The sequence below is a fragment of the Phasianus colchicus genome, chromosome Z (assembly GCF_987193195.1).
Source record: "Phasianus colchicus chromosome Z, bPhaCol1.hap1.1, whole genome shotgun sequence".
NCBI lineage: Eukaryota > Metazoa > Chordata > Aves > Galliformes > Phasianidae > Phasianus > Phasianus colchicus.
This window is the reverse complement of record NC_143476.1, coordinates 67,281,626-67,300,572: the sequence shown is the minus strand read 5'-3', so window position 1 is coordinate 67,300,572 and position 18,947 is coordinate 67,281,626. Positions and strand designations below refer to the sequence as shown.

General features: G+C 39.7%; 1 protein-coding gene across 10 annotated transcripts in view; it reads right to left on the bottom strand.

Annotated features, from left to right (window-relative positions):
- The window catches only part of ARHGEF28 (Rho guanine nucleotide exchange factor 28), a 157,460-nt gene that overhangs the window by 77,194 nt on the left and 61,319 nt on the right, over positions 1–18,947 (bottom strand). For 8 of the 10 annotated variants that reach the window (XR_016462146.1, XR_016462144.1, XR_016462145.1 and 5 more), the window contains 3 exons: positions 6,614–6,744; positions 4,448–4,749; positions 838–1,021 (listed from right to left, as the gene is read on the bottom strand). Coding sequence is in view for 3 of the 10 variants with exons in the window: in XM_031602590.2 (XP_031458450.2) it covers positions 838–1,021; positions 4,448–4,749; positions 6,614–6,744 (617 nt within the window). In the remaining 7 variants the exon portion in view is untranslated. Of the gene's footprint in view, positions 1–837; positions 1,022–4,447; positions 4,750–6,613; positions 6,745–15,072; positions 16,354–18,947 lie in introns of those variants that run through there. The other 2 variants (XR_016462150.1, XR_016462151.1) reach the window with 1 other exon arrangement.

Sequence of the window (18,947 nt, the reverse complement as noted above, 5' to 3'; positions counted from 1 at the left end):
ATCTTCTCTCTCTCTCTTCCTGCTGCTTTTTTTTGGACTGTGCTTGAAAAGACATTCTGATTCCTAATTGTGATACAGTGATACACCTTGAAAGGAACTCACCATGATTTTTCAATACATCATTTAAATTTCAAGAGCTTATCTTAAATTTCACTGCTTACCTTACTGCCTTTGAAAGTAGCCCTAACAAAATCAACTGTCTGCACAGGACTTTTTTCTTCCTTAACGTAATTATTTGCTGAAGTTCAGATAAAACTAAACTTTGGTAAGATGCTTGTCTGATAAAATATAAAAAATCCCTATGAATATAAAATAACTGTGCATGCATGTCTGAAGTTCCCAGAAATGGTACCAGGGTCTAAAGAAAACAAAGTAGCCAGAATATTTTGAAAATTATAATCAGGAGGAGAGATTTGCACCGTTCATTGTACAAAACCCAGCTGACTCTCCCAGAGTCTGGCAACTGCTTTAAAACAAGCAGAAGATTGGTTTTATCCTGTTGCCTTTTCACATTACTGCAGCTGGTTAAATATTTTCTAACTATTTTTATTAGAAAATGCTGATTCACTAAACCTGATCTATTTCCTCTGAAACACTTCCAATAAACGGTGCTTTTTTCCAAAGCTGAAGCAACTCTCTGGTGGTCCATTCCATGTGCTGCTGCCAAGCCTGGCCACAACCAGGAGCACCCCCACCCATCCTGCTTCCTGGACAGACCAGCACCTGTGACTTTCACCTGCGAAATGATTTTTCCCTTTAAGATTCAAATACTTCCTCGTATATTTTCAGTGACTGACATAACAGGAAGACAATCCAAACCAAAACAGTATTAAATACCTTGGGCTGTGGACTGATAGATAAGGGTAGTGATTCTGTCCGGCTGATGCTCATCTCATAAGGGTCTAATCCATCTCTGCTACAAGCCTTCACCTCCGGATGTTCAAGAAGAGGGTAGGGTATATTGGATCTATCTGAAATACTTTCACTTCTGCTGTTTACTTCAAGGTCATCGAGACTTGAACTGAAGCAGACAACACAGTATTTAATTAATATATGCCCTAGGAATCAGTCTCAGTGCAACATGCAATACCTCTGAATGCCCTGCTACTAAGTGACAACCCAAGCCACCACCACTGTGTTAAGTCATGCTCTGAGTGCCCTCTCATGTTTTCAGTCACGTGGTCATGAATCAAAGAATCACAGAATTGCCAAGGTTGGAAGGGACCTCAAGGATTATGAAGCTCCAACCCCCCTGCCACATGCAGGGCCACCAACCTCCTCATTTAATGCTAGACCAGGCTGCCCAGGGCCCTGTCCAATCTGGCCTTGAACACCTCTCGGGATGGGGCATCCACAGCCTCTGTGGGCAGCCTGTTCCAGCACCTCACCACTCTCACAGTAAAGAACTTCCCCCTGACATCCTACCTAAATCTTCCCTCCCTCAACTTAAAACCATTTCCCCTTGTCCTGATGTTATCTACCCTTGCAAAGAGTTGATTCCCCTCCTCTTTGTATGCTCCCTTTAGGTACTGAAAGGCTGCAATGAGGTTGTCCCACTGCCTTTTCTCCAGGCTGAACAAGCCCAGTTCCCTCAGCCTGTCTTCATAGAAGTGGTGCTCCAGCCCCGTGATCATTTTTGGCTCCAGACCTGGACACAGTACTCCAGATGCCTCACGAGGGCAGAGTAGAGAGAAGCAATCATCTCCCCATCCCTGCTGGCCACCCCTCTTTTGATGGAGCCCAGGATACCATCTGCTTTCCAAGCTGCAAGAGCACACTGCTGCCTCATGTTAAGCTTTTCATCCATCAGGACTCCCAGGTCCTTCTCTGCAAGGCTGCTCTCAAGGACTGCTCCTTCCAGTCTGTATAATGCCTTGGATTCCTTTGGCCCAAGTGCAAAACCTTGAACTTTGCTGTGTTGAACCTCATTAGGTTCACCCGGGCCCATCTTTCAAGCCTGTTGAGGTCCCTCTGAATGGCATCCCTTCCTTCCATCGTGTCAACCACACCACTCAGCTTGGTGTCATCAGCAAATTTGCTGAGGTTGCACTCAATTCCATCATCAATGTCATTGATAAAGATGTTAAAGAGCATCGGTCCCAAGACAGTTCCCTAGAGGACCTGGTACTGCGTCACCTTGCACAAGATTCACCTGTACTGACCCTGTTGATATGCAGTGCAAATGTTTATATTGCTGACTCTCTGTAGGACCCCACCACAGTCAGCCACCTCTGCGGATAATGTTCAGACCCATGGTAGGCATCACTGTTAAAGGTGAGTGTTTTGTTTCACACAAGTACTCATACCCACCTCTCTACATACACAACACAGAGAATTTAGACAACTAATTCATATTTTACTAGAAAGATAAGTACACATGTGGATTTTCCCATTATATGTGTGTGCATGTGTGTTTATTTAAAATATATGATGTGGCAATTCACAGGAGTATTCTACAGCTGTGAACAGATGGAGGATGGAAGAGAAAGTTAAAATGTATGAAGGAGGATATGAAATAGTTTATGAGATTAATTTCAAGACCTATACTTTTAAAAACATAAAAACATATAGATATATACAGGTGGTGAGACACTGAAATAGAGTGCCCAGAGAAGCTGTGGGTGCTCCATCCCTGCATGTAAAGGCCAGGTAGAGGGACTCTGATCAACCTGGGCTAGTGGACAATGGCTCTGTCCATGGCAGCTGAAAAAGATGATCTTTAAGATCCCTTCTAACACCAATCATTTTGTGATTTTATAAATATACTGAAAAAATCCCTAGCATCAGGGATCAACGCATCAGATATCTAGAGATTTACTGAGTGGCAGAGGTTCTGGTAGAGAACAAGACCATAACAGCATCAGGCTGTGGCAAGTCCTATGATGAGTCTCAGTGGATGTGTACATGAGTTCATGGTCTGTATGAACTGAATGACTGGTTGACTGACTGCAATAACATTCCAGCCTTGCAACATAAAACTTTAATTAATGTGCAGTATTTCTAAATAGTCAGAGTTTCTACCAGGAATATTAGCACAATTCTTTCCCACACCACTACAATTCACTTTGCTAAAGACAAATCTACCAATACAATTTTTGACATAAAAAGATGTTTGAAAAATCTGCTAACCTGCTACAGTACCTCAGACACCTCGAGGAAGTAGATGTTGAAATTAGATACTAATATTCTCATTTTATGTGTAATATTTGATCACTTATAGTTAATTTATAAAGGTCAATCAAATCTCTCTGAAAATTCATATAAGCTCATAAAACTCATATAGGCCTTAAAAAGTTGAGAATAATTTTAAAAGAACAGAATAAAAAGTGTTTTTTTCAGAGAGGCAGAAGAAAGTCATTTATAGTATTCTACGCATTACCATCACAGCTAGCTAAAAGAAAAGACCTGGTGGGAAAGAAGCACTTTCAGTCTAATATGTTGTATTATCTGTGGAAAAACATTTTTCCTGGTAGGACTTTACAGTTAGTTAAGGAAAGCAAAGTTTTGATATAGGAAATGATATAGGTTACTTTAATCAACAATGATGAACAGACATTACTGCTTCCTTTACAAGTGCTGTTAGTAAATGTAGTGCCCTAATTTCAGTTAGCCCAAACACTCCTGGACAGTAGGAGACAGTTTCCAATTATCTTCTGTGCAAGAAGAAATGTATTTCAGGTTCCTTCTACTCAAAAGAAGCCATAAAGCTTGTTTGCTGTTGTTGTTGTTTTCTTTCCCCCCTGCCTTTTTCTTTTCCCTAGGGAATTAACTAGTTGTTAAAAACAAAAATAACAATTTCTCCTTCAAGACCCTCTCTGCCTTCCTAGAGACATTTAATTCCTACCATAATTTAAAGCCATCTGAGGGAGTGTCCTAAGAGATCTGCCTCTGAGTTTTATATCAGCAGAAGAGCAGAAAAAAAGTCTGAGCCTGCTGGAAACACAAGCTGTACTGTGTATTGTATCTTCTGAGAAAAAAAAAATATGTAAATGTGATCAGGAATCTGTTGTCACTTCCATAGGTCAGTGCTAAGAAAGAAAATATATCCACAGAATTAGACAGATTTTAAAACATTTCCTTAACGGTAAATATAAGTGCAGAAAAGTGGGGGAGAAATTACAATTTCTGGCAGAAATGGAAGAGTGCGATTTCTTACAGTGAAGAGCTGATTTTTGTTTTTGAAGAATACATACACAGAAAAAAAAAAAGATTTAAGACAAAAAGTATACATTTGCATTAAAATGAATTTACTTAAGTGTTCCCTTTTGTTTTTTTTAAAAAGAACCATAGCTACCATACCATGATCATGAAGTCAAATACCTGTGGTTGAAAACAGTAATTTTACCTTGATAAAAACATTTATTATCCCAGATTCTGCTTCACCCTTTGAAACAAAAGGTTATCATAAATAATTCTAACTGGCTGTAATATCAGGTCAGTTCCATACCTTTTCTTTTTCATAACAGCATGAAGTTGGCTCTGCTCCTTAATAAACTCATTTGTCTTGAATGGAAGATAGGAAACTGCTTCATGCAGATCAGAAGGTGAAACAGTAGGTCTTAAGCCTGCATTTCCTTCATTTTTCACTGACATCCGATTTCCTTCAATTGGATCACATCTATACTGGTCATTCTCCTCAAGGGAATGAGATGAAGAGCTCTTCGCTACTGGAGCTGAGCTAGTGGGATTCAGACACGTTTCACTGCTAATACTATCTCCATGAATGTAGTTCATTTTTAAATCTTCAGCCTGCAGAGAAAAAGCAAATGCTGATCAAACATGGTAACAAGATGCATCGTTAAAGAGCAAGGAACAGATTATTTGAACATTATTTATGGTTACATGATTTGCCTTTTTTTATCTGTTACTTTTCACAGTGTGTGAACTGAAAGTTATATGGCTTAAGAATTATTAGACCTTGCATTACTTTCTCCATAATAGCAGCAGTAATAAATTAATATTTGCAAGTCTAATTGAATTCTCTCTCATATCTGTAACTTGGTTAAGTATATCAAATCAAAATTATAGTTTGTATTTTAAAAAAATCTTTAGGTCAAGCAAAAAATATGTATAACACATTAGTGTGGGGAAGATTGTGTGATTTAATTGCAAAAATCAGCCTACACATTATGGCTTTTTTTTTTTTTTTTCCCCAGCACTGGCTCCCTGAGCTCTGTGATAAATGTTACAACCTGGAACAGAGGTTGTCCATGAAAGGAAGGGAAAGTAATCTTTCTTTTTTGTGTTAACCGTTACAAGCATGAAGCATCCCTCTGCTTGCACAAAAACAGGAATGCATTTACGAATCATGTTTACTCAGGTACAAAGATACTCTGGTTAGAAATTGTTAGCTCTTCATTAAATATAGGTTGAAATCTCCTATCAACTCTATGGAATGTGTCAGTCTTTTAGACACATTCCATTTAGACACTAGTACTGTCTAGTCAAATGTTGAATAATAATGATTTGTCACTCAGCCATTGAAAATGACCTCCAAAAAGCACCTGGATAAGCAAGCAAAAAGAAAGGAGTGAAGGAAGTGTTTCCAAAGCCCTCGTTTCTCAGACTGCTGCCTTCCTCCTCTCCAACCCCACTAGAGACATGTTTTCCTCCTGATCATAACAATGTTTCTCATCATAAAATACAGAAAGAACTGCTGACATTTTTACAGCAGTCCAGATTTCTACTCAGGTATTTCTGTGGTGCTGCACAAATGAGATGCATGAAAATAAAATTCTTCTCCAGGGGTTCATGCAGCTGCTCCTCCCTTCAAAGTTATTCCCTTTGGGCACTGTTCCCACTTCACACCAGAGGGATTCCCTATTGCAGCTGCAGACAAGGGCAGCAGCTCTAGATGAGCAGCACTCAAAGGGAATATCACTCCAAACAGTAATTCAATGAGGTTGAACATGGCTATGCATTGAGCTGTCAGAGAGCCGTAAACCAAGCTGAAAGTCTCAGAAGCAATACAGTCAGATAATATTTGCATTTCTGCTGCTCTCTCCTTACAGCAGAATATTGCTAAAAAAAGGTCACGCGTATGTGTGAACAGACCCTGCTGTCAGCTCACTGCTAGGTCATTATTTTGTGAATCTCTCAGTAACGCTAGGTATATTTTGAATATGATGTCCTCTAACTGAAACTTCTGTCTCAGCTGTAACAAAGACCTGGGCCTGTATGCAGTACTTAAGTGTTTCAGGCAGATAAAGCTTTCTTCTAATATTACAACCTTATTATTTCTTCTTCCTACATTCAAGATTTTAACCAGAGAGAGCCCACAGAACATAACAAACAAATACATCAGTTCAACCATCACGAAAGCCACAGCTGCATGCCATCAAAATTTTGCAGCTGTTTAACTGTACACAATGACTAAGGTTGGACTAGTCCCTCTTCCCCAAGTTATGATACTTAAATGTGATCATGGAGATGGATTTAAGGTGTAATATGGTGATCTACAATACAAATTGGTCTGGACACAATCTCCAGTGCTGCTAATGAATGAGAAGCACAACTCCTCAGTCAGGAGCACCAGAGGCACAATACTCTTTATCAACCAAAGGACACTGACTTCACCTTTCCACCTTTTCCAGAAGTCCAAACATAAACTTACCTGGTCTACTAGCATGCAGTTTGCATAGACTTCATCACTTCCATTCAGCATAGTTGAAAGTCTAGCTGCAGCGAAGAAAGTAGGTGGAGTTTTCAGCTTCTTAAAAACATCAAGGGTAGAATGTCCCTGTGCTGGAAAAAAGAAAATGTGGAAAAGGTAATTATTTCTCCAACTATTTTCTTCTCTCATTTATATATTGTCATAAAAAATGTAAAAGTTCAACTACTAATCAGAAAGTCTTAAAATTTGAGAAATATTTGCATCGCCTGTTGTGGTTTAACCTGGCAGGCAGATCAGCACCACTCAGTCATTTACTCATACCCCACCGCCTCACTGAGATAGGAAAGAAAATCAGTAAGGAGGAAAAAATAAATAAAAATCAAAGGACAGTTTAGTAGGACAAAAAAGGAACATAATAACACTAACAGAATGTACATAACAAGTAATGCACAATGGAATTGCTCATCACCTGCTGAACGAAGCACAGCCAATCTCTAAACAGAAGCTGTCCCCCCATGCAGTTTTATTGCTGAGTCTGATGCCACATGGTCAGCATGATCTCTGTGGTCAGTTTGTGTCAGAAGTCCAGCTTCCAACTCCTCGCAGCTCCTTGAGTTCCCCCAGCGCTTGCTGGCAGAGCACTGTGAGAAGCTGAAAAGTCCTTGATTCCCTGCAATCATTGCTCAGCCTCAACTAAAACTTTACTTTGTTATCAACACATTCTCATCCCATATTCAAAGCACAGCACCATATAAAGTACTAGGAAGAAATATAATCCAGCCAAGACAAGGACAGGCCTCTCAAAAATCTGCAGTTTCTTAATTGCTTAAAATTTGATAAATGTTCCTAAATCCAATAGTTGAAAAAAAAATCATAAAAGTTACCATGGAATGATTAAATGATAAATTAAAAATAAGTGTTCCTGTAACTTGGCAAGTAAAACCTTCTATTTTCCTACTAAGCTAAACTTTGTACAGGTCTGTGACTGCAGAATTTTAACTACATTAAATAGAACAAGATTTATGGGTTGGGATGAGAAATGTACGACTCTGGCTAACATGGTAATTATCTAATTTCTGATATATTGTATGAACAGAACACAGGTAATCTGCAGTCAAATAATGACTTTCCTAAGACATTCTGTCTACTGGAAGCAGAAAAATAAAATACTAATCCTAAATCAGTAATGTACATAACTATTTCTAAAACAAAAACAAAAAAAAAGCAACAACATTGTAAGAAGAATAAAAATAAAATGGTATAAATAATGCCTTTGCAGAATGACAGCCACCAATCAAGATCTGATCTCTGAATATGATACTCAGGATGAATCCTACACTCGATTTGCTTTTTCTACTGAAATGTTAAGACATCAGTTTTAACAGCAACAGGGCTTTGTGCCAGGTGATCTCCTGAGCTCCCTTCAAACACCTACAATTCTGTGATTTTGTGATTAACAGACATTCAGGATTTAGTTTTCAAATAGTGTGGTCCTGACTGCAGATATTACAGAAAGCTGCATGAGCTGACTCTGTTTCATGGCTCTTAGCAGCAGCAAACCTAAGTGCCACAGACACCATCAGTGTCCTATGGGCACGTTTTTCTTCACACTGCTTTTGATTATGAAGAGCATACACTAATCTAGCATTTAAGCTAGTAGCAAAGGCCTCCTAACGTCTTCTGATTGTAGAAGGAGCAAAGCTTCACAAAGGGAAATCAATACAGTTCTAGATTTTGTGAAAATACACAGCTAAAAAATAATCAAAGTTTTAATTTAACTTTTTTTATGTTAAGATGCTGTAAGTCAAGTACTTCCTTTGGAAGTAAACTGAGACTACCATAAGAATAATGTGATAAAAAATAATGTCATACTCTGCACAATAACCAAAAGTCAAAACTCTCAAAAACTTAATTCCAGTTTGCCTGTTAATGAAAATTATGCAACAATTCCTTCTTAGTCTGTATCAAGTACAATTTATTTTCTGCAAAGGTGGAAAGTAAAAGATTAGAAACTACATTTGCCAAGAGCTGATCTATTTATCCCTTAAAAAAAAAAAAAAAAAAAAAAAACTCAGACTGCTGCCAAAACCGCAATTCTATACTACAGCTTTTCTTTAATTTTAAGATCCTATCTCATAAAGCCCAAGAACAGTAAGCTCCATATTTATGGAAAACTGGAAATTCCCATTTAGAAATGGCATACTATGAATTATTTCATTTTTAGTCCTGGCAAGCCTTATGGGATCTGATATCATTAAAAACATCCTTATACTTCTCATTTCTCCTCTTCCCTCCTTCAGGACTTCTAACATGATTTTAGTGACTGACATTTTGAGATGTGCTAGAGTTACAAACCATTTCCTTATGTCTGCCAAGATCTCAAAGCATTTGTTTATAAACAGTATAAACTATTGCTTTCTACAGCAGTTCACCAGACTTTGGCAGTTAAAATCAAATGGAAATATGATTTGGCAAAGCAGGCAGCGCTTTCTTGTAACAAGCAAAGTTTTCTGAATGCAGGTCTTAAACCAACAACCACTAAAGAAAAGCATGCCAGGCTCTACATCCAACCTGAGCACCCACTGCTTTCTGGACAATGCTGCCTCAGTACCAGCCTGCTAGGCACAGCTAGCAAAGGCAGTCTTCAGCTTGGTGCTCAGCTAAATAAGGTTCAGTAAGCATCCTCTGAATCAGCCCAGGATCAAAGAGCCACAGGCAAACCCCAGGTAGCTGCTCTGGGGTCAGCCTCCTGCTCCATGCAAAGTCCTTGCTGCCAGGGTCCCTGCAGCCAGCTAATGGACCATGCTGTGACTTAGACATCCTGGGCCAGAAGGAACAAAAACCCCATACTCTGTTATACTAGTGCTTCTATAGCAGTTTTTAACACCGAATTTTGCACAACTTCCCATACTAGAGTAACAATCTGAGTAAGATTTTCTGCAGGAAGCTGCTGCAAATACCATGATGTACCTACCAGAATATGATATCTTCAGTACTTCCAGTCAGTAATCTTTATGGATTATTGATGTCATATGACTTATACTTTTTGGGTGATGCACCAGTCAGTCTGCTGCTAAAGGTGAGATCTGCAAACAACCACTAGGGTTTGAAGTGAAAAGACACAAGACACAGGGCTATTTTGGGCCCTGTGACACAGTATGATCCCATTGCACCTCATTACCTGCACCTTCCTTGATTTCAAATATGCATGAAGAGACAACTACATCACAGTAATTTTGTAACAGGAAAGGTATTTCAAGACTCTGTTGAATGCAGGGGACAGCATTATTAATTACACATTGACTCTGCTAGTAACTTATTTCTACTGGAAAGACCAGCTTCATTTATAAAGTAATGAAATTGTAGCAAATGCCCACATCATGCACTGAATGACTGCAATGCTGCCAACTTCAGCCTATCTAAAGAGCTGGTACGAGTCACCAATAATCTCTCAGGGATCACCACCTACCTTCCACCAGTTTAAATGGCAGCAGGTAGTAGTACCCCATTGCACTAGGTGCCATTATAAATAATACTCATAACCCAGCAAGGTTATGAGTATCAACTAAATCTGTTTTCTAAGGCAATGTCTCAGAAGCCTCCTCTACCCATTCAGCTTAGTTACTCCATTGCAGATGTAAACTCCAGTAAAGTGAATGGATAAACAGATAAGACTTTGGCATCTCTTTGAACAGTGTCCCAAAGAGTTCTAGCTCTGAATGGTAATGGACTTCAAGGAGTTTGGTAATGGACTTCAGGGTGATTGGTAAGGAAAACATATGACACAAAAGCATTCACTCTGCCTTTGGCAGAAGAACCCAAGCACAGTGCCCTTCAAGTACTGGAAGGCTGCAATGAGATCTCCCCTTAGCTTCCTCTGAGCAAAACAAGCCCAGCTCTCTCAGCCTTTTTTCATCAGAGGTGTTCCAACCCTCTGGCCATCTTTGTGGCCTTTCCTTTGGACCTGCTCCAGAGGACCGGCATGCTTCCCATACCAGGAACCCAGGCCTGGAAGGAGTACTCCAGATGGGGCTCACAAGAGCCAAGTAGAGGGAGACAATCACTTCCCTCTCCCTGCTGGCCACCCCTTTTTAATGCAGTCCGGGATACTGTTGGCTTTCTGGGCTGCAAGAGCACACTGCTGGCTCATGTCCAGCTATTTTGTCCATGAGAATCCCCAAGTCCTCCTCAGCAGAGCTCCTCTCAATGAGTTCTTCTCCCAGTCTGTACACATACCTGGGATTGCCTTGACTCAAGTACAACATCTTGTACGTGGCCTTGTTGAACCTCATTATATTTTCATATATTTCATATATATTCATATATATTCATATATTTCATGGTCCCACTTTTCAAGCCTGGTCCCTCTAGACGGCATCTCTTCCTTCCAATGTATCTACTGTGCCACTCAGCATGGCAACATCTGTCACCACAGTTGTGTTGTGGAAGTAATAGGACAGTAGCCACTACAGCAGCTTGTGGTACCCTAAGGGTTATCCTTTACCATTGTTTAACCCTTCTGGCTTCCAAGTGTGGTTTTATTTTAGGAAAATATTTTAATTACTGTGCTTTGAGTCTTAGGTTTGAGTCTTTTACAGAGAGAGTGGTGAGGTGCTGGAACAGGCTGCCCAGAGAGGTTGTGGATGCCCCATCCCTGGAGGTGTTCAAGGCCAGATTGGATGGGGCCCTGGGCAGTCTGGTCTAGCATTAGGTGGGATGGTTGGTGGCCCTGCGTGTGGCAGGGGGGTTGGAGATTCGTGATCCTTGAGGTCCCTTCCAACCCTGGCAATCTGTGATCTGTGATCTGTGTGTGATCTGTGATCAGCAAACTTGCTGAGAGTACAGTTGATCCCTGTTTATGTCGTTGCTAAAGATGCTGAAGAGCACTGATCCTAGGATGAACTCTTGGGGAATGCCATTTGTGATCCACCTCTACCTGGACTTAGAGCCACTGACAACGACTCTCTGGCTCACAACCCATCCAATCAATACTTAATTCACCGAATAGTCCAGCTTTCAAACCCATATCTCTTCAATTTAGAGATAATGATTTGATGTGGAACCATGTTAGCGGCACTGCACAAGTTCAGATAGACAACATCAGCTGCCCTTCCTTTGTCTACCAATGCCATCCCTCCACCATAGAAAGCCAAAGTCATTCAGCTGTCATCAGTTACTCAGCTGTACATTTTACCAGGCAAAAAAGTCATAAAAATTCGTTAACTTTAGAAAACATATGATCACCACAGCAGTAATTTAAAACAGGCTTTGAATTGGCATACAAGGATGTATAGCCTTAAATGAACTGTTCTAGAAAACCACATGAACATAATACTGATTTTTCCCACAAAAATCAAAATTCAAATTTTCAGAGAGCACACACAGCAAAGAATAGGCGAAGTACAGCAGTGTGACCAAGGTGAGAGCCAGGAAAGAAATCATGAATTCCCTCCTCTAGATACTGTGAATAGTTTTCAGACAGCTCATCACATTTACCCCCAGCAATCCAAACACAGGTTAATGTGTAACTGGAAGTAACAGTGCTATGGAGTCAGAAAATAAATGCAGACAATTAAACGCATGGGTCACAAAGGACTATGGAAATGCTCCTTTCATTCCAGAGGTAGTCATATGAATTTGGGGAAGAAAGCCCACAAATTCCTAACAAGGCACTGACAGAAACAATAAACATGTCTGGAGGTGTGATTTGATTATTTTCAACAAAGAATCCTCATTCCTAGCTTGGATGTCTTAGCATGCATTCAGACAGCACAACTATTCCTGAGAGTAAAATTAAGTAAGTATGTAATAGCATTACACAGTGGGTTAAGCAAGATAGACTTTGAAGTGCCGATGCCACAAAGCTGTCACAAAGAATATTTATATGTCTGAATCTCTGGTGTGAAAACTCAGGCATTGTGTTTCCTATACAATTCAGGAGACAGTCAGGGAGCTGTATGCTAGAAATTATATCCAGGATGTTCAAGATGTGCTCCTAATGTACCCGCTAAGAAACACAGAGGATAAAGGCACATCTTAATCATTACATCTGATCTTTGTCACTTAAATCTGGACTGGGAAAAAGCATCACCATCCAACATAGGATTCACAGCCTCAACCTCCCTCCCTGAAGCTGATAGTAAATGACTGAACAAATAAGTTGGCAAAAATAAGCTGGTGTCTCATTTTATGTAACGCAGCAATGCATGAAGTACTTCTCCAAAATACAAGATGTTTACTTTCAGTTCCCGTTTCAGCCTGAAAGAACTCAGCACTTATCTCCTAAATCTCAGCACGGTAGAATGGATTCATAAGGAACAGGCACTTTCTGCACCTCTGAGGTTGTTAAAGCCTCCAAAAAGGCTCTGCAAGTCAATTTGTTCTGAGAAATTAAGGCTTACAGCTACATCTGAGGGGAGGGGAGAAGAGATCCCTTTCACCGCCATTTCAAATCAAATAACAAATAATTGTAAGGGTCTTTCAGCATGGAAGAAAGCTTAGATCTCAATCAATAAAGACAAAGCCACGTTCATATTCTCTGCTGAGCTCAAGTAACCTTTAATCATGCCATACACACACAACCTGAGCAGGATGGAGAGAGCCTGCAATGTGGGAGGCAACCAGCCCCAGGAGTCCAGGCAGGGACTCCACCACACTCCTGCCCCAAAAACAAGAAGGTATCCAAGCACAGACAAAAGCTGAAGTTGGGGTGAGAAACTTAAAATTGGAAAGCACTGTTTTCTTCTTTGAACTTTCCCACTGGAGGTCTGCACAAGTTTCCTTTTTCTCAGGAGGAGCAACTCCAGACCATTCTGGAGGTTTAGGAGGTGAAGGTGAAGCACCCAACACATGTATATAAAGAAGTCCTCATGACTTTTGGAGTGGGGAGGAAAAATCTCACACTACCTCCAGCTAGTTCTATGGACTCGTTTACTGAGATCTGAATTCCTTTCTACTCATAAGAGCCACAGCTACAAGCCCCAGACGGCCATGTGAAAACAAGCCACATTGTTTGGGAAGGAAACCAACAACACAACCTTCTAAGGCAAAGATCCCCTCAGGGGTGCTTCAGGTCCCACCCCATGGGCACTTGGGATTTCAACTCTCTAAGCACAAACTGGAATTTATCACTGACACACACTCCTGCACCCAGAGCATCTTCTCATTCCAGCAATCCCACACAGATAACCATCTGTGCACACAGGACGCATGTGTTGGTTTGCTACTAACAGGGGTGGGAACCAAGATGTAACATAAAACATGCGAACAGAAGATGTGTATGCCATGCTATATAACAGTTAAGTACATAAAAATAATAATACTAAAATAAAATAAGATCCTAAGGTAAAATAAAGAACAATCATGACCTTGGGTACATAGCTACAACAATTACAGATAGAACAAGTCCTCATGCAAGACACAGAGATTGCACAACACACAACCCTTTGCACCTTCACAAATTGTGTACAAATCCATACACACCACAGAAATTCCTCTGCACTTGGGAAAAAATTGACTTCCTTTTGAACAAAAAGTTTGTAAATGCTGTACATTTTGTACATGGTTTTTGCTCTAAAAGATAAGGTCAAAGTCTGAGCCTGTGTAAACAACACAATTCTCCTGGCTCACTGACTTTAATGACACTGATGGATTTTGCTTCTCTTATTTGTTCTTTTCCTTTTCTAAAATTATTTTCCTTTCCTTTTCCGAAATACACACAAAAAACACAATTTTATTGAAGGAAGTATAAATTAACATTTTATTCCGTTCCTTCACTTCTAAACGCAGGAAAAAATATCTGTCTTCATTAATGCTTTCAGTGCTAATTCTTCCTTACATAAATTTGCTGCCCAGAGCCTTTCAACCTCCTTAAAACTGCCTGTATCCTCTTGGCAACACTTAGAATGCTTACCTCATAGAAGCTTTCCTACCAAGGACAATATCTAATTGCATCAAGATTTTTGTAAAGAGGGTGACTGACCCTGAAATCTTTTTCTTTTACAGAAAGCAAGACTTCCGTCTTCACCCTGATCAGATTTCTGTATATAATTTAAAACGTTTCCTGTTAGCTGTTGAGACATATTTGAGTTACAAAATTCCCTTAAATGAAAACAACTGTAACTAGCAGAGCTATCTGCAGCTGCTGCAACACCCTTCTGCAAACTCAGAGCATCAGAACTGTTTAGTGAGAGCAACATATAAAGTCCAGAGAAACTTCGAGAGAGTATAGAAATAAAAACAATTTTAAAGAACTGTACAGAATTTGGAGGAAACTCTTCTTACCTAACAAATTCCAGTATCATAATTTACAAAAGTGTAACTAACAGTGAGGTAGACTTCTGATAAGAAGAAAATCTACCTCATTACAGCTGTTGATAGCCACCTGCACAAAACCAGAGGCTGAAAAACAGGCAGAGTTTGAAAGCAAAAGTTATTTAAAAGAAGACAGTTTTTTCTACCTTGTTTAGATGTCCTTCTTCGAATCCGCATTTTAGGTAGGGAAGGCCAAGAGTAATTAAAAGGTGAATCAGAGTCTGAGTCCATTATTTTTGCTCAGTAAGCAGCAAGCAGATTCTCAAAGTTGCACTCTGCTGTTCTCAATAGCAAGTCTAAGAGTGATGTAAAATAAAGGAACAGACAAAGAAGGATCAAATTGCCCACTAAACACAGGGGAGGGAGAAGCTGTAAATGTTTGCTCTCTTCAGGCGTCCAGGCATGTGGACAGATCAGGCTGCAAATATTAAGGCAGAAGCAAGGAGGCTAAAGTATGAGAGCTTTTTGAGTAGAGCTGTTGCATCGTGGTCCAGAGCTATTTGAGAGGTCATTGTGTGCCAATGAATCATTAACTCACCTTTCCATTTTGATGTAAATGAAAACAATAAGAGCTGAGTAAGGAATGAGAAAATATGTCTCAAAAGTAAACAAACCAGTGCAAGCTTTTTCAAAGCTTTGTTTCCACATTAAATCTGGGATTTTCAAAAACTCTCAAACTGAGAATAGGCAAAACGCTGGAAGTGAAGAAGCCAAAGATTAACAGTAAGCTAAGAACACTAATCTATGTGCTGGACTCCACATTACTGCAAGCAATGCCTTCCCTCACAGTGTTTATGACTTTGGCAGACCTTGGGATGCTGCAGCTGGAAAGCAGCAATAACCCACTCAAAAGCCTGTTGCTCCCATCTTCCTAGCTCAAATGAGCATAAAGCTAAGTGCTATATAGACAGATTACAGTGTCATTGAGAGAGTTCTATTTCCAATAATATTTATTCTGAATAGTATTTTCTGCTTCACACAATCACTGAGTTAGATTGTGAATCATAAGGATTTTGTAGAGCTGGCACCCTTACAGTGCTGGTCTAACCTCACAGCAATGCACAATACAGCTAGTGACTAATTTACAACAAATCCTCCATTCTTACAGTCTCCCTGAACAACTTGTAGCCAATTAGCATTCAGTAAGAACTCATTATCCCTTCCCCCAACATCTTTACACTACACAAACTACATTTTTTAAACAGGCTCAAATGCACTATACAAGACATAAAGCAAAAATAACATGTCCACTCTTTCTTAAGCAGCTCCACTAAACATTTCCTTTAGTTACCACACAATGCATGTGGTTTTGTGCTCCACATAAAAGAGGAGAGGGAATGTGGATCAACTTAAATATCAGTTTTTGGAAGATGATGACATTTGAGCTTGTTAACATTCCTTACTTCACTTCAATTATTTTTCAGGCTGCTGAGGTCTGCAGCACTACTTTTTTATTATGTTTCAAGTGATTCCACAATCCACATTGCAGTTGGAGATAATGTATGTGCTGAAAGAAGATCACACGATTCAAATGCAAATTTAATTCAAAACCTATTATAAAAGTATCTATCAGATTTTCAGGGACAAAATAATTGTTACACAAACACTTTATATGAAGTACACAAATTGCACAAAGCACAGTTGAAACAGATCATTGTTCTGCCATTCCCTTAACTGAAGTCCTGCCAGCTTTGTTAGGCCTGGAAAGAATAATTTGCCCCAGACGCTCAGAGCCTTAGACTTTCACTTTAAAAATTAGACACTCCCATAGACTTAATTTGATTTATACATATAATTAACAGCTCCAGGGAATCACAACAGACAATCCATGACTGAGAATACATAGAGGATATAAATCCGTGTTTTGAGCATCCACTTTAAAATACCTTGGCTCCCTGGAATACCAACTTGGAGCTTTCCTGATGAGTCCTCAGGGTGGAAAGGAATGTAAGGATGGATCTACTTCTTCACACCTGCACTCTGCAGCCTCTGTCTACCTTCAGCTGCAGCCAGAGATTAAGAAAAAAGAGAAGGACACAGCATATTTGCTGGATAACTTGTTTGCTTAGAAAATGTCTTCCCGGCTACTTCATCACTAAGGATTTCCCCTGTACACATCAGTTCTCCTTCACCAAGCTTGTTCATTCTTTCACCAAGCATGTTTAATGCCAACCCGAATAAAAGCCTCAGTTCCAGACATGTACTCGGGGCAGCGCTGTGTGTGAGAACTGGAATTTACATTTGAAGAGCACTGTATGCTTTACATTGGCTTTAAAATTCCTCACTTTTCAACTTTGGCAATCGCTCTTATGTCCTTCATGAAAAATGTTAACTTTTTCTCTACACTGGCCAACTGTCTTTTTTCACTTACCCAATCAAGAAAAATGCATTTGTTCACTTCCACTGGCCTTTCTGCACTTCAAATTAGTCCAGGAAGGGATAACCAGAACTGAACTCTCACCATTTGAAAATGCAGCTGATGTGTTTAATGGCATTAAAATATTTTACATGTCAAGACATTTTCTTTTCTGAATGGTCTCTGTTTGATGCAAAGAAGTTTCCACTGGCTGTTCAGCTATGGCCCGCTTTTAAACTAGCAGCATTACTTTAGAACTTCCTAACACGAATGAGTAATTGAGACCTAGCAAGTAATTTTTAAACATCAACCTTATTATATAACACGTGAAGAATCCAGCTATTAAAGTTCTGCTACAGAACTTCTGCTTCAGGTGACAAAGACCTGATCATTTACTCCTGCTGTACATTCTCTCTTGAGCAGGTCTTACATTCTTCTTACAATCTTCTCTGAATAGGATCTTGATGGGAATTTGTCAATGGCATTTTAGAAGTGCAGATAAACTATCAGCATTAACCCCTATTTCTGAAGGGTTAAGTGAATACTAATCACATCATTTGTGCTGTTGAGGCCTCAAGAAAGACTTTTTTTTCTGGCCCACAAAGCTCCTTCATGCAGTCATTAAAGACCTCATGATGCTTTTTGCCATAAAGAAGAGCTTTGCCTTATAGTCTACAGATAAAAATATTTTTCTTCCTATTCTTGTACTTTTGTGGGATGATCCAATCTATGTCTCACCTGCTACTTATCATTTCCATAGTGGCAGCATTTCAGTGGTGGTATTTGTATGCAGCTGGCACAGAGACCTGGCAGCTTTCTAGATGGAAAATATTAGCCTCATCTTTCTTTAAAAATGTTTTCAATTATGTATACCAAGGTATAGATGTGAAGATAAAGAACAAATGTTTTTTGTGCACATTACCTAAGGCTAATACTTTTGATAAATACTAATGTAATGTTCTAATTCTTTCACCCAAAGCTAGCCAAAACACACCCGCATGATAAATGTTTTTCAGAGACATGACAGTCTATTGTATATTGTCTGACCACTTCATCAGCTCACAGCAAGATGGAAGGAAGTACTGGAATGTCACCACTACCCGCAGTTTCCATGGAACAGCACCATCACTGCTCCAGAACATGCAGAGTTTCATGGCACAGTACTGTGTGGCCCCTTCTGAAATACTGCTAAATCATGGCCCATGGCTAGAAGATCACTCCAGCAGGACAGACAGAGAAAATCACTTTAAGTTAGGTTCCCCCTTCGCAGATGAAAAGCAGATCTGCGTGTGATAGAGAACAGACCTACACTGTGTGGAAAGCAGAGCTATGCAGGGCTAACAATTCCAGAAACAAATGCTGACCATCTCCAGCCTTGATAGGGGGAATGAGAATGGCTTGTTCTGGCTTTGTCAGAAACCCACTGTCTTATTTGTTCTAGACATTATTTCCCAAAATTAAAGGATGAAATTGGTTTCCTTCAGCTTGATTCTGCCCCAGGACCAACATGGCCTGCAATCATTTTCCAAAACTGGAGAAGGCTTTAACAAGGAAAGATATCATACAAAGAGCTATATGCTCCTCAATAGCAACTTGTGTGATCAACAGGCATGTATGGCTTTACTGTCACTTCCATGACAACATCATCATCACACATTGCCATTC